This window comes from Amblyraja radiata, chromosome 30 (assembly GCF_010909765.2).
Source record: "Amblyraja radiata isolate CabotCenter1 chromosome 30, sAmbRad1.1.pri, whole genome shotgun sequence".
Lineage (NCBI taxonomy): Eukaryota > Metazoa > Chordata > Chondrichthyes > Rajiformes > Rajidae > Amblyraja > Amblyraja radiata.
Window position 1 is genome coordinate 9,750,145 of NC_045985.1, and position 16,524 is coordinate 9,766,668.

The following is a 16,524-nucleotide window of genomic DNA, read 5'->3' on the forward strand; positions in this document are numbered from 1 at the left end:
TAACCAGGGCCCGATTCACCCTGAGGGTGCGGTTTGCAGATTCCTCTCTACATTCCGGGCAGGAGTTTCTCCCCTCCCTGTCCCAACTCTGTGTGATGCAGGAGCGGCAGAAGTTGTGCCCGCAGTCCAGCGCCACCGGATCGGTGAAGAAATCCTTGCAGATGGGACAAACTACCTCCTCGGTCCAACTCTCGACCTGGCGTTTCGCAGCCATTTTATTATCTCCCGCACTTCCTGGTTCAATGTGTTTTCACTCCACGTGTAGTTGCAGACCCCCTGCAGTACCGCGTGTGTCCACTGCGCTCGCTGCCGTCCCGGGCAATGCATGTTATTTGGCTGCAAGTGTTCAGTGTTCAATGTCCAACCAAAGATCTTATAGCGGAGCAAGATAGGCCACTCCAAAGATCTTAGCTCCGTTATAAGATCTTTGGGCCACTCCTGCGAAATGCAATGGGCTGACGTGTAGTACGCTACGGAGCGGATCCTGGGCATTTTCACCGCCCATTTTAGTAACCGAAACCTACCCGACCCGACTCGCAGGGTAATCAACGTTGCGGGGGAACAGTTTGTGTGTGATATAGGGTTAGATTCATAATTCTGTTAGTTCATAATTCTGTTCATTCTTGTTAAAGAATAAAATGTTTATAAATTTTGCCTCTGGTAATTTTCTTTTTTCATTTTTTTTAAATCATTTCTTTTTAAATGGCTCATATCAATCAATCAATCAATCAGTCAATCAATTAACCTTTATTGTCATCTTGCAAGCAACAGTTGTACAGTGCAAAATGAAAAGACGTTTCCCATGGAATACTGGAGCATCGCACATGAAATTTAAAACATTTCACACATAATAACACTATGCTGTGTTTGAGTTGATTTTGTACTGCACTTGCACTCTGTAATTCATTCATCTAATCACACTAATGTAATCACACTGTTCACAGCTGCAGTATTTGGGGAAATAATAGCAATATGAAGATTCCAGTTGCTCTAGCCCTGGAATGTTACTTAATGTTTTTGTGCTTATTTTCTATTTTCTATGGAGTTGTTTCTCCACAAATAGAAAGGGGTCAGGTCTTCCCAATAGCCAGAGAGTGGAATGAGATCTGCCTGTAATGGTGGGGTTATCTAATTGAAGAATTTCACAAAATTAAATTTGTTTTGAGCAAGATTTACAAAAGATGTATAACTTAAGGATGGTTTCATTCCATGAGCATACAACTGTCGAGATTGTGCTGGAAACAACACACATACATGAATGTGATATAGCTGTACATAATCATATAACACACACAATTATATTTCTTCTGATTTTTATATCCAATGATGAACTTTATTTCAAACTAGACAAGGGACATTAAATAATAAACATTGTAAACCTCCCCGCAACTTCACTCTGGTGTCTTGGCCATGCTGATCCGGGCCAGGCTTCCCGCACGCTGTGGAAGGAGCATGGGCATCTTTTCGCTTTTATTGTGATTTATTTGTCTTTTCTTACGGTTCCTCCTTAACGGGGGTCCACAGACCCCCCATTCGCTGTGATGGCATTTCAGTCTCAGTCACAGAGGCCGACGTCAGGAAATCCTTCAGAGGGGTGAACCCCCGAAAAGCACCTGGTCCTGATGGTATACCCGGTCGTGTTCTAAAAACCTGTGCGGACCAACTGGCGGGAGTTTTTACGGACATTTTCAACCTCTCACTTCTGAGGTCTGAGGTCCCCACCTGCTTTAAAAGGGCATCAATTATACCGGTGCCCAAGAAGAGTAAGGTGACGTGCCTCAATGACTATCGACCAGTGGCACTAACGCCGGTGGTGATGAAGTGCTTTGAGAGGCTGATCATGGAGCAAATCAACTCCTACCTCGACAAAAACCTGGACCCACTGCAGTTCGCTTACCGCCACAACAGATCAATGGTGGATGCAATCTCGCTGGCCCTCCACTCCGCACTGGACCACTTGGACAACAAAAACTCATATGTCAGGCTGTTATTCATCGATTACAGCTCGGCATTTAACACAATCATCCCCTCCAAGCTGGTTACCAAACTCGCAGAACTGGGTCTCTGCGCATCCCTCTGCAACTGGATCCTCGACTTCCTCATCCACAGACCACAGTCTGTTCGTATTGGTGGAAATGTGTCAGCCTCAATAACAATCAGCAGCGGAGCACCTCAAGGCTGCGTGCTCAGCCCCCTGCTCTACTCACTCTATACCCATGACTGCGTAGCCAACCACAGTGCGAACTCCATCATCAAGTTCGCTGACGACACCACTGTTGTGGGACATATCACTGATGGGAATGAGTCAGAGTACAAAAGAGAGATCGAGCAACTGTCCATATGATGCCAGCGCAATAACCTGGCCCTCAACACCAGCAAAACCAAGGAACTGATTGTGGACTTTGGAAGGAGTAGGAGGGGGACCCACAGCCCCATTTATATCAACGGGTCGATGGTTGAAAGGGTCAAGAACTTCAAATTCCTGGGCGTGCACATCTCTGAAGATCTTTCCTGGTCCGAGAACACTAACGCAACTATCAAAAAAGCTCATCAGCGCCTCTACTTCCTGAGAAGATTACGGAGAGTCGGTTTGTCAAGGAGGACTCTCTCCAACTTCTACAGGTGCACAGTAGAGAGCATGCTGACCAGTTGCATCGTGGCTTCGTTCGGCTATTTGAGCGCCCTGGAGAGGAAAAGACTACAAAAAGTAGTAAACACTGCCCAGTCCATCATCGGCTCTGACCTTCCTTCCATTGAGAGGATTTATCGCAGTCGCTGCCTCAAAAAGGCTGGCAGTATCATCAAAGACCCACGCCATCCTGGCCACACACTCATCTCCCTGCTACCTTCAGGTAGAAGGTACAGGAGCCTGAAGACTGCAACAACCAGGTTCAGGAATAGCTGCTTCCCCACAGCCATCAGGCTATTAAACCTGGCTCGTACAAAACTCTGATTATTAATAACCACTTTCTGCTATTTGCACTTTATCAGTTTATTTATTCATGTGTGTATATATTTATATCATGGTATATGGACACAGTTATCTGTTTTGTAGTAAATGCCTACTATTTTCTGTGTGCTGAAGCAAAGCAAGAATTTCATTGTCCTATACAGGGACACATGACAATAAACTCACTTGAACCTGAACTTGAACTTGGGAACCGGAAGAAAGACAAGTCGGGTCGCCTACATTGGCGATTGCAACAATTTACCGCAGAGCAGTAGGCAACACTGGTAGATGTGGACGACATAAGATCTTTGCTTCCAACTAATCTCACACAAGGGAAGGGTCAGCTAGGCATTAAACAGGCCTGAAGTGAGACGAAATCGGAGAGATTGCCCTGGGATTGTCTAAGGCAGGGCAGAAAGGGACAGGGACCAGCGCTAAGGAGGTGTAACTGAGGAGGCGTTGCTCCCGTTGGCCAGTGGAACCCAAAGATCCTAGATCTTTTGTTGGAACCCGCCGCCCGCAAACATTTAGACACCTGTCTTTCATGGTTGACGTGGCACTGCAGTGAACTGAACTTCCTGATATGTAGGTACACAAAAAAGCTGGAGAAACTCAGCGGGTGCAGCAGCATCTATGGAGCGAAGGAAATAGGCAACGTTTCGGGCCGAAACGTTGCCTATTTCCTTCGCTCCATAGATGCTGCTGCACCCGCTGAGTTTCTCCAGCTTTTTTGTGTACCTTCGATTTTCCAGCATCTGCAGTTCCTTCTTAAAAACTTCCTGATATGTAGCTCGGTTTTAAAATCTATTTGTGAATGTTCAAGTCTGTAAATTGGCTCCTGCATTTCTGTTGCCATTAGTGGCTGCAGTTTATTATTTTAAGTCAGTAAAGCACGTTGGGACACTTTCCGCTAGATCTCTGATCTCTAGTTGGATGCGACCAGGACACCTTCACGCTGAACGCTTGCAGCCATAGAACATTCAATTCAATTCAATTTCAATTTAAAAAAAACATTATTGGCATGATAAAATACATCGTTATATTGCCAAAGTATAAAACATGACATACATATTTAAAATGCATAAGTATAAATACAAGTATACAGTGCATGGATAGATATGTCCCTGTACATAAACTTGCAATAGGCCTATAGCCCTTTATTGATGGCTACACGTTCTTGCAGCTGTAAGCAGTACAACACAATAGCAAGTTTAGCAATTCAATATTAATTTCTTAGTGTTAGTTAATGTCAATTAACTATCTGTTTCTCTCTCTGTCTCTCTCTCTCTCTCTCTCTGTCTCTCTCTCTCTGTCTCTCTCTCTCTCTGTGTCTCTCTCTCTGTGTCTCTGTGTGTGTGTGTCTCTCTCTCTCTGTCTCTCTCTCTCTGTCTCTCTCTCTGTCTCTCTCTCTCTGTCTCTCTGTCTCTCTCTCCGTCTCTCTCTCCATCTCTGTCTCTGTCTCTGTCTCTGTCTCTGTCTCTCTCTCTCTCTCTCTCTCTCTCTCTGTGCGTCTCTCTCTCTCTGTCTGTCTCTCTGTCTCTCTCCCTGTCTCTCTCTGTCTCTCTCTCTGTGTGTCTCTCTCTCTCTGTGTCTCTCTCTCTGTCTCTCTCTCTGTCTCTCTCTCTGTCTCTCTCTCTGTCTCTCTCTCTGTTTCTCTCTCTCTCTCTCTGTGTCTCTCTGTCTCTCTCTCTCTCTCTCTCTGTCTCTCTCTCTGTCTCTCTCTCTGTCTCTCTCTTTGTCTCTCTGTTTCTCTCTCTCTCTCTCTCTCTCTCTCTCTCTCTCTCTCTCTGTGCCTCTCTCTGTGTGCGTTTCTCACTCTCGGTGTCTCCCTGTGTCTCTCTCTGTCCCTGTCTCTGTCTCTGTCCCTGTCTCTGTCTGTCTGTCTGTCTGTCTGTCTGTCTGTCTGTCTGTCTCTCTGTCTCTCTGTCTGTCTCTCTGTCTCTGTGCCTCCCTCTCTCCCCAGCTGCAGGTGTAAAGACCTATAACCCTTTATTCATTGCCCCTGACGGCAGTGGGCGCTCGAGGTACTGCAAGGATTCAGCAACTCTTGTGGCCAAAGATTATATCTTTGCTTGTTGCGGGATTCATTTTGAAACAGAAAGTCTCGGGGTTAAAATGGCTGCGAAAGACCAGGTCGGGAGTTGGACCCAGGAGATAATTTGTCCCATCTGCCTGTATTTCTTCACCGACCCGGTGGTGCTGGACTGCGGGCACAACTTCTGCCGCTCCTGTATCACACAGTGTTGGGACAGGGAGGGGAGAAACTCCTGCCCGGAATGTAGAGAGGAATCTACAGACCGCACCCTCAGGGTGAATCGGGCCCTGGTTAGACTGTCTGAGAAAGCTCGAACACTGAGCCTGAATCTCAAAGCGAAGAAAAGTAAACTTCAGTGCGAGGAACATCAGGAAGAACTGAAGCTGTTTTGTGAAACTGACAAGAAACTGATCTGTTTTATTTGCGCAACTGTGCGGGAACACAAGTCTCACAGCTTAACGCTGATAGAAGAAGCAATTGAATTCTACAAGGTAAAACCAAATCACTTCTGATCACATCTTTGTCTAATCTTTTCTTTATTGTCTGACTTTTTGTATTCTCTGATCTGAAATCCAACCCCAGGAACAGGTGAAATCTTCCTTCGAATCTCTCACAGAAAAGGAATCAGAGGTCCAGAAAATGGAGCAGAAACAGAAAGAGAGCATTTCTGGAGTTCAGGTGAGGCTTTGTACTGTGGATTTAATGTTTTTGTGTAGATTTCATCCCTGTGATGTGTGCAATAGTTTGGCACCTCTATGGAGCTCAGTAGTCGAAGGCCAGAACTGTTGGGAGAGGTTGAGCAGCCAAGGATTTTACTCCCTGGAGCATAGCAGTCTGAAAAATGGTCTGTGGCATGTGTATAATATCATGAAACAAAATTATACATTGGATGGTCAGTCTTTTACCCTCGGTAGGGGGGTCGAGAATGTGGGGGTATAGGTTTTAGGTGAGAGGGAAAGGATTTAAAACGAACATGAAGGACAACTTTGGTAGTGGGTACATGGAACGAGCTGCTAGATGAGGTAGTTGAGTCAGATACCGTAACAACATTTAAAAGGTATTCAAACATTCGTGGAGAGAAAAGTTTTAGAACTGTCTTGGCCAAATGTGGACAAGTGGAAATAGCGCAGATGGGGCGTCTTGGCCGATAGCCAATACCCCTTGTTGTTTGACTGTGAATTGTGTTATTCTAAGTGGTGCTGCTGTCTGCTAGTTCTGGGGACCTGGTTCTGTCCACTGAGGGTTAATGGGCACATGAAATGGAATAGGTTGCAGGGAATTGTACTGGGGAAATGGGAATTATGTGATTGTACATTATACTTTCACCAAATATTTCAGAATTATCAAGACGAGCACTTGAATTGCCAAGGTAATGAAAGCTATGGATTAAATACATGTAAATGGGAATAGTGTAGAAACATACAGAGCCCAGCATGGACATGTTGGGCCGAATGGCATATTTCTGCACTCAAGAGTGACATAATATATTGATTCTCATCTTACATCTGACAGGAAGAGTCACACAAACTTCAATCACTGATCACATCCCAGTTTGTGGAACTGCACCAGATTCTCACTGCGAAAGAACAGGGATTACTCGGAGATATCCGGGAAGAAGAGGAGAAGATTGTAAAAACAATGGAGAAAAATCTTCAAGAGATACAAAATAATTTAAATTCCATTCAGGAAGAACTCTCAAAGTTACAGGAACAGGCAAACCACAAGGACGGCGTGATATTTCTGAAGGTGAGAGGTTACACTACAGTTTGGCAAAGTGAAAGTATTCTCCCCACAAGTCGTGATATTATTTCCAACCCCCACCCATTTAAATCCACCGCTGATCTTAAAATATTCTATCCCATTATCCCTGACGTCTTCTCCAGATGAAATCCCACGACCTGCCCGGTCTTACTCGTAAGTTGCATGCTCGCAGTTATTTTCATCGACATTCCTAATGCTTTCCCCGTGTTCGATGTCTCTACGACAATATCCACTTTCTGTCTGTGTGACAGCAGCAAAGAGTTGGGAAATGGGAATTATCAGAGGGTATTTTTGTTGCAATTTGGTGAAATACCCGCCGTCGGGATCATGACGATCCATCTCAGTCTATTGAGATTTGTGTTTTATTTATTTCAGGAGGAAGCTGGTCGCAAGAGGAGGTAGGATATGCTTTTGACTGAAACAATGTTTGTTTTTATAGTACAGCTCAAAAAACAGCTAATGCTCAGTTTCTAACCAGCTGTTAAATATTTGCAGGGTTAGTGATGAAACCAAAACAATGTTGGTGGTACATGGCGCGTTGCCCACTATAAACTATGATTGTGTCTTTTTCTACAACGTGGCATTGAGAGAAACATCTCATAACCTCAAGCGAGGTAAATCTAATACCTTTTCCATTGTTCTTTTTTAAGACATCTTTATGCAATACTTATATGTGAAGATTAATGGTATTAATGGACTGTGGGAGAAGTATCACAGAGACAGAGAGCGAAGTTTGTTTGCACTTGAACAAATCCTTGTTCCTGGTTGAATAGGTTTGCTGTGCTGGGTGAAATTGCGTAGACTAGGCCTGTGTATTCGAGAGTTCAGGTGTATTAGAGCAGATCTCAGTGAAACACAAAGTCCTTACAGGACTCAGTGGGCTGGATGCAGGGAGGATGTTTCCCCTGTCTGAGGGGGTCTGGAGCCAGAGGACACCCTCTTAGAATGTGGGCTGGACCATTTAGGACCGAGACAATAAGACATTACTGCACGCAGAGACTGGGCAACCTTTGGAATTGCCTGCACCCATGGCTGTGGATAATCAGTCATTCAGTGCTCTTGGAGCCAGAGAGCCATAGTTGTACATTACAGAGTCAGGCTCTTCGGCCCATCGCGTCCATGTTCACCTTTTTTCCCAGCCACACAAATCCCATTAGCTCACATTAGAACCGTATTATTCTACACCTCGTTTGCTAAATCGCAACGCCTCTTAGATGTAGCGATTACATCTGATTCCACCACCTTCTCTGGCAAAATATTCCAGATATCAGCCACTATCTGTGTGTGAAGAAAACTCACCACTCAGAATCACTTTAAAACTGCATCCTCTTGTGTTAAACCCCCAGTTTTCATATCCCTGTATGAACATAAGGTTTCCGAAGATCTAGCCTCTATCCTGCTGCTGCAGACTTTCATCTGCTTCCTCCCTATCCATAACATTTCATGTACTCCACAAACTTACTAATCACACCTCCTACATTCACATCCTAGCCATGAAAACATAAAATAAACAGCAAAGGTTGCAGCACCGATCTCTGCTGCACACCACCCGTCACAGACCTCCAAGCAGAACAATCACCCTTCCACCATTACCTTCCACCTCAAACCACCAAGCCAATTTTGGATGCATTTTACCAAAACATCTTGGATCCCACCTGCCTTCACTTTCCGGACCAGCCTTACATGCGGAACATCAAGTTCAAGTTCAAGTGAGTTTATTGTCATGTGTCCCTGATAAGTCAATGAAATTCTTGCTTTGCTTCAGCACACAGAACATAGTAGGCATTTACTACAAAGCAGATCAGTGTGTCCATATACCATTGTATAAATATATACACACACATGAATAAATAGACTGATAAAGTGCAAATAACAGATAATGGGTTATTAATGATCAGAGTTTTATCCGAGCCAGGTTTAATAGTTTGGCCAGACTTCTGACCGACACTTCATCCACTTCACCACCAACTTCCATCCGGCACTCCAATACACCTGGACCATTTCCGACACTTCCCTACCATTCCTTGACCTCACCATCTCCATCGCAGGGGACAGACTTCTGACCGACCCTTCTCCCCAAAATCCACAAACCCGGCTCTCCCGGCAGACCCATTGTCTCTGCTTGTTCGTGCCCCACCGAACTCATCTCCACATACCTTGACTCCATACTATCCCCCTTGGTCAAATCCCATCCCACCTATGTTCTAGACACCTCAGACACTCTCCGCCGCCTCCGCGCATTCCACTCTCTGGGCCCTCACCCCCTCATCTTCACCATGGACGTCCGGTCACTCCACACCTCCATCCCCCACCAGGATGGCCTCAAAGCCCTCCGGTTCTTCCTCGACCAGAAGAGCAACCTATACCCAGCCACTGACACCCTCCTCCACCTAGCGGAGTTGGTCCTCACCCTCAACAACTTTACGTTTGACTCCTCCCATTTCCTCCAAACACAAGGCGTAGCTATGGGCACACGCATGGGCCCCAGCTACGCCTGCCTCTTTGTCGGGTACGTTGAACAATCCTTGTTCAATACGTACCAGGGCCCCATCCCCGACCTCTACCTCCGTTACATTGACGACTGCTTTGGGGCCACCTCCTGCACCCACACACAACTGACTGACTTCATCCACTTCACCACCAACTTCCATCCGGCACTCCAATACACCTGGACCATTTCTGACACTTCCCTACCATTCCTTGACCTCACCATCTCCATCGCAGGGGACTTCTGACCGACATACACTACAAACCAACTGACTCACATGGCTATCTGTCTTCCCACCCTGCCCCCTGTAAAGACTCCATCCCCTACTCCCAATTCCTCCGCCTACGCCGCATCTGCTCCCAGGATGAGACGTTCCACACCAGGGCATCGGAAATGTCCTCGTTCTTCAGGGAACGGGGATTCCCCTCCGCCACCATTGATGAGGCTCGCACCAGGGTCTCATCCATACCCCGCAACACTGCTCTCTCTCCCCATCCCCGCACTCACAACAAGGGCAGAGTCCCCCTAGTCCTCACCTTTCACCCCACCAGCCGGCAAATACAACAAATAATCCTCCGCCATTTCCGCCACCTCCAACGTGACCCCACCACTCGCCACATCTTCCCATCTCCCCCATGTCTGCCTTCCGCAAAGACCGCTCCCTCCGCAACTCCCTTGTCAATTCTTCCCTTCCCTCCCGTACCACCCCCTCCCCGGGCACTTTCCGTTGCAACCGCAAGAAATGCAACACCTGTCCCTTCACCTCCCCCCTCGACTCCATTCAAGGACCCAAGCAGTCGTTCCAGGTGCGACAAAGGTTCACCTGTATCTCCTCCAACCTCATCTACTGCATCCGCTGCTCTAGATGTCAGCTGATTTACATCGGGGAGACTAAGCGGAGGTTGGGCGATCGTTTCGCCGAACACCTCCGCTCAGTCCGCAATAACCTACCTGAACTCCCGGTGGCTCAGCACTTCAACTCCCCCTCCCATTCCCAATCCGACCTCTCTGTCCTGGGTCTCCTCCATTGCCAGAGTGAGCAACACCGGAAATTGGAGGAACAGCACCTCATATTCCGCCTGGGTTGCTTGCGTCCGGATGGCATGAACGTTGAATTCTCCCAGTTTTGCTAGCCCTTGCTGTCTCCTCCCCTTCCTTAACCCTCGAGCTGTCTCCTCCCATCCCCCCCTCCCTCGGGCTCCTCCTCCTCCCTTTTTCCTTCCTTCTCCCCCCCACCCCCCATCAGTCTGAAGAAGGGTTTCGGCCCGAAACGTCGCCTATTTCCTTCGCTCCATAGATGCTGCTGCACCCGCTGAGTTTCTCCAGCATTTTTGTGTACCTTCGATCTTCCAGCATCTGCAGTTCCTGCTTGAACAGGTTTAATAGCCTGATGGCTGTGGGGAAGCAGCTATTCCTGAACCTGGTTGTTGCAGTCTTCAGGCTCCTGTACCTTCTACCTGAAGGTAGCAGGGAGATGAGTGTGTGGCCAGGATGGTGTGGGTCTTTGATGATACTGCCAGCCTTTTTGTGGCAGCGACTGCGATAAATCCCCTCGATGGAAGGAAGGTCAGAGCCGATGATGGACTGGGCAGTGTTTACTACTTTTTGTAGTCATTTCCTCTCCAGGGCGCTCAAGTTGCCGAACCAAGCCACGATGCAACCGGTCAGCATGCTCTCTACTGTGCACCTGTAGAAGTTAGAGAGAGTCCTCCTTGACAAACCGGTAATTGTGTTTGTCAAGTGATCAATGTGTTCCTGGTTGGATAGACCATCAAATCCACCCCTGAACCCCCTCTTTTCCAGCGACCTTAAAAACTGAAGTCTCCACGCATTCTATCTAACAACCTCTGCACCCTCCACCCCTCCCTCTGTCTCACCCTCCACTCAAGAAAGCAAGAAAACATTTGCAGATTGCCTCGCCTGTGTCGTCCACTCCTGTTGGGTGTGATCGCGGCCACTCCACCCCACATCTCTACATCCTCTTTAACCACCTCTAATAACCACTCACATCAGTCTCCTCATCTTCCAGTCTGCCTCTCCCTCGCCATCTACTGGCAAGATATTTGAATAGCCGCCTAATATCTCCATCCCCACCTGTAATCTCTTCTTCATCCTCACTTTCAGCATTTGGTTTTCCCCGTCCACACTCAGCACCCACACCCTTTCCCGATAACCCGTGGGACTCCCCCTCTTCTGCTCAGTTGAGAAAATCCGGGAAAGATGTCTCTTTGTCCACCCGATGTGGTTGTGGGTGAAACATTGGGCAAGGTTTCAGTTGTCCGCCCGCCTGTGCCTGAGGCCGAGGCGTGTGGACAACTTCTCCCCCGGTCCCGGGGCCGCGCTGCCCGAGTCTCCCCCCGACCCCCGGGGACTCTCTGATTCTCTGCTTCTCCCCCCAGTCTCCGTCACCCTGGATGTGGAAACAGCGCATCCGCGGCTCGAGGTGTCTGTGGATCGGAAGAGGGTGAGATGGACCGAGACCCGGAGGAGTCTCCCTGACACCAGGAAGAGGTTTACAGGCTTGTGGTGTGTGCTGGGATCGGAGGGATTCACATCGGGGAGACATTACTGGGAGGTGGAGGTGGCGGGGAGTCGGCGCTGGAGTCTGGGAGTCGCCGCAGAGTCTGTGGAGAGGAAGAGAGTGCTCACACTGACCCCAAAGACTGGAGTCTGGAGCATCTGGCAGCTGGGTGACAGGTTTAATGCATCCGCCTCCCCTCCATCCCCTCTCCCCGCCCGTCCCATCCCCGGGAGGGTGGGAGTTTATCTCAGTTACGAGTCCGGGACAGTTTCATTTTACAACGTGGACACCAAGTCCCATCTCCACACCCTCACTGGGAATAAATTCACGGAGAAACTTTATCCTTACTTCGGGCCTTGGCATAAAGACCAGTGGCTGAGAATCTGTGTGTAAAAGGGTCGGGTCCCGGGACCGGCGTCAGGAGCGGGGCTCAGGGGCTGTGGGGCAGAAACCCGGTGGACAACAGGTCGGCGCTGAACGAACGGCTCCCATTTAATCCCCAAATTCTGCGTCGTGAAACCCCAGTGAGCGCGGAAATAAAACCAGGGGGAATGTAAATGTGGGAAGAGTGAAATAAACAGCAACTGAAATCAGAGCTGTCTGTCTGTCGATCCGTTCATTTTAAGGCGTTAACCGCGTCCGGCAACGGAACAGAAATTATTTTTGTGAAAATATAAAGATTGAAACAATCTCCCTTCCCGCGGGTTCAACAGCAGCCGCGGGCGGCGGGTCCGGAGCCGTGCTCCCCCGGGTCTTGAAGTCCGCCGACTCAGATAATTCATAGCGTGTTTGCAGCAGCATTTGCTCTCCACACAACAGATTCCTTTTCTTCGGAACGGGTCTTTGGAAAAATGGGTTCAAACCGAATTCCCGGTTCCAGGTGGGAGCCCGTTGTGCTCAGTCTCTGCCTGTCTCTCTATACAATACGTAGATCATTCCTTGATTCAGTCGCCGCCAGACACCTCCCTCACCTCTCTCTCAGGTACATCATGTCTGTATCGCTGTTGCTTCATGCTCTCCTTCACCGATTTAATGCTTCATCTCCCTCACTACCAGTTTCCAACCAGCTCCCACTTTCCTCTGCTCGAGCCCTGACTCTTCCCTTTGCTTTCTAGCCATTTCTATCTCCATTTCAGAGACAACGCGAGTGACCAAAGTCCATTCCAAGCCCGCGGACGCCATCAGCTGCTTCGTCCATCCACTACCCTAGTTTGCGTATCAGAAATGGAATATTCCCTCCAAGATCGAGTGCGTACAGTAATGCCCCTGTCCCACTTAGGAAACCTGAACGGAAACCTCTGGAGACTTTGCACCTCACCCAAGGTTTCCGTGCAGTTCCCGGAGGTTGCAGGTGGTTGCTGGAGGTTGCAGGAAGTGGAAGCAGGTAGGGAGACTGACAAAAACCTCCGGGAACCGCACGGAAACTCACAGGTCTGTTCACTCACGGCGTAACTCACAATTCTGGACTCAACTCTCACTCACGATCTTCCGGGATGACTGACTCACGTCCGGCCTCCGGGGCTTTATTCTTCATTGGCCAGGTCAGTCATTCAATTAAAAGCAACAGATCACTCAAAAACACATTTTAACATGAACATCCACCACAGTGACTCCTACACATTCCTCACTGTGATGGAAGGCAAAATAAAGTTCAGGTTTTTCTTAGTTCTTCCTTAGTTCTTCCCTTAGTTTTTTCTCGGTTGGGGGCCACGAGCCTCCGTTGATGGGACGATCTTGACTCCCGTAACCGGTGGCGTTTGGGCCTTCTGCATCGAGGCAATCAGCTCCCGCAATAGGGGGGAATGTCAGCTCCCCCACAACTGGCGATCGAACCTCGCTTCGGGGCTGGTCGAATCTTCCGCTATGTTGGAGCTTCCCGACTAGCCTCTCCCGAATGCGAGCTTGATGGTAATGTCCGCGGTGGGAGCGATCCCAGGCAAGGGATCAGCTCCGATGTTAAGTTCGCACCCACACCCTATAGGGCTCAAAGTCAGTCCGAGGAGACCTCCGCAGAGCGCCCGGAGAATGTGATCCGAAAATTCATCACATCTCCGGCAAGGTAAGAACTTGAATAAAAGTTTCCCCCTATCGCCTCCCCCCTCCCCCACATAAAACAAACCGAAGAACGTTGAAACAAACTTTTAACACACTAAAAAGTAACAAAAAGAATGAAACAACGAACAGACTGCCGGCAGGGCAGCCATCGCCCCGGCGCCCCATGGTGGTATATTTTCTTTGCAGAATATCCAAAGTCTCTGCGCGTGAGGCCACCATCAGTACTGGGATCACGGCAACACAGAGGACGAAACCCCCGCCCTTCCCAACCCGCCCCCCTCCCACCCCAGCACTCACCCACACCATCCGCCCCCACCTGCAGCAGTGTCTCCAGTCCCAAACTGGTTTAGGTCGAGGTTCATTATTTTGACACATACAAAGGTTTTGTTTTGCATACTGTCCAGTCAAAGTAGATAATCTATAAAATTATAAGTGTCATCTTGACCACTTCCTGTCTGCGCTGTTTATTGATTTTAGAAAAAAACTCTACCCTGTATCGCTGTGATAGTTGGCCATCTTGCTCACAGTCCTCTGCTGAGCCAGCCCCGAGGATTTATCTCATCGATGAAAAATAAAAAAAGTTATGAGTGTTTAAAAAACCTTGAGATCAGCTGATTGGTCCTCATGCCTGTCAATCACTGCGATGAAGGTAACGCCCCTTCCGGGGGGCAGGACTATAAAACACTGGATGCCTGGACGTGAGTCAGTCATTCTGCAACAACGCCAGGGAGAGGCCACGACTGTCATTCTCAGCTGTGAATCAACTGAACTGTGAGTCTGCAATGTACTTGCAATAAATGATTTATTGGACCTTAATGACAATGCCAAGAATTGTTTGGCCTGCTGCCCTGCTTGTGCTTGAAACTGCAATACTTTAATAGGTCCGACCGTGTTTGGAAGGAATAATTGCTTTATTAGGTCCGACTGTGTTTCAAAGGAATTAATGTTTTATTCGGTCCAAAAGTCCTGCTCATTCTGTGACTTCCGCATATTGGACAGGGCACGCTGATTGTGTAATTTACGGAGAGTGCAGAGGTCCCGCTGCTTGCGTAATTTCCTTTAAGTGCAGAGGTCACGCAAATTGCAGTAGTGCCGCTGACGTTGATTCAAGAAAGTTTACTGTCATGTGTATGTGTGTGTGTGTGTGTGATAGAGAGAGTGTATGTGTATGTGTGTGTGAGGGGGAGGGTGTGTGAGTGTGTGTGTGTGTGTGTGTGTGAATTTGCTGGCCTGTACTCTGCTTGAAATGCTGTGAAATTGGATTTGCTGGCCTACACTCCGCTTGAGGTGCGGTGAGATTGGATTTGCTGCCTGGCCTTGCACTCTGCTTGAAGTGCTATGAAATTGGAGTTGCTGCCTGGCCTGCACTCTGCTTGAGGTGCTGTGAGGTAGAATTTGCTGCCTGGCCTGCACTCTGCTTGAAGTGCTGTGAGGTCGGATTTGTGGCCTGGCCTGCACTCTGCTTGAAGTATTGACAGGTCAGATTTACTGCCTGGCCTGCACACTGCTTTTAGTGCTGTCAGGTTGGATTTCCTGCCTGGCCTACATTCTGCTTGAAGTGCTGTGAGATTGGAATTGCTGCCTGCTCTGCACTCTGCTTGAAGTGCTGTGAGATTGAATTTATTGCCTGCCCTGAACTCTGCTTGAAGTGCTGTGAGATTCGATTTGCTGCCTGGCCTGCACTCTGCTTGAAGTGCTGTGAGATTGGATTTATTGCCTGCCCTGAACTCTGCTTGAAGTGCTGTGAGATTGGAATTGCTGCCTGGCCTGCACTCTGTTTGAAGTGCTGTTAGATTGGATTTGCTGGCCTGCACTGAATGATGACTTTTGAGGTAAATTCTCAGATTTTCTTTGTTAAAATTTGACTGATCAATCTCTCTATATTAAAACTTGTCTCATTTTTATCAACAGTAAACAGCCATCAAGAGGCAGTGAGCAGCATAACACAACAAGAGACACAATAAGAAAGAACTGAACTTAATAAATCTCATCTTTAACATTTAAATTGTTATATTTTAAGTCATTCACATTTTAAATGTTAATACATTATTTTTCCACTTGCCTGTGTGTTCTTCATCACAATGGGAACCTAATAGGCAGGAATGGAGAGCCACTAAGAGTGCATAAGGGGGGCAGGTTGCGGGGAATGGACTGAATGCATGGGGGGGGAGGGCAATGGCAAGGGGTGAAGGGAGGAGGGGTGACTGAGTGAACTGCCACCACACCAGCCGTGAGTGACAGGACCGCAAGCCCACCAGCCATGAGTAAGTGAACTGTCAGCCCACCAGCTGTAAGTGACTGAAGTGCCAGCCCATCAGCCATGACTTAGTGAACTGCCAGCCCACCAGCCATGACTCACTGAACTGCAAGTCCAAGAATCCATTCAGTCCACAAAGTCCATACTAGCCCTCTGGAAACCAGTCCCTTCAGCCCAGAACGCCCATACTAGCGCTCCAGAGATCCACGCAAGGATAGACTTTCCTCCTTCATTGCTGTGATCTGTAAAAAAAGATGAAAATGTCTAAAATTGGTTCTCCACCCTCTCCCCCTTCTGTCTCACAGAGTCTGTCGCCTGTTTTGGGTGGCATTTCTGGCAGTTTCTGAGCAGCCAGCCCGCCAGGTCTGAGTGACTGAGCTGCCAGGCCTCAGTGACTGAGCTGCCAGGCCTCAGTGACTGAGCTGCCAGGCCTCAGTGACTGAGCTGCCAGGCCTCA

General features: G+C 48.2%; 1 protein-coding gene across 1 annotated transcript in view; it reads left to right on the forward strand.

The window, feature by feature from the left end:
* Positions 1-5,065: 5,065 nt before the first annotated feature.
* Positions 5,066-16,524, forward strand: part of LOC116989953 — a 57,475-nt gene continuing 46,016 nt past the window's right edge. Inside the window, exons 1-3 of the mRNA XM_033047508.1 lie at positions 5,066-5,083; positions 5,327-5,476; positions 5,568-5,663. Of these exons, the coding sequence (XP_032903399.1) occupies positions 5,066-5,083; positions 5,327-5,476; positions 5,568-5,663 (264 nt within the window). The remainder of the gene's footprint in view (positions 5,084-5,326; positions 5,477-5,567; positions 5,664-16,524) is intronic.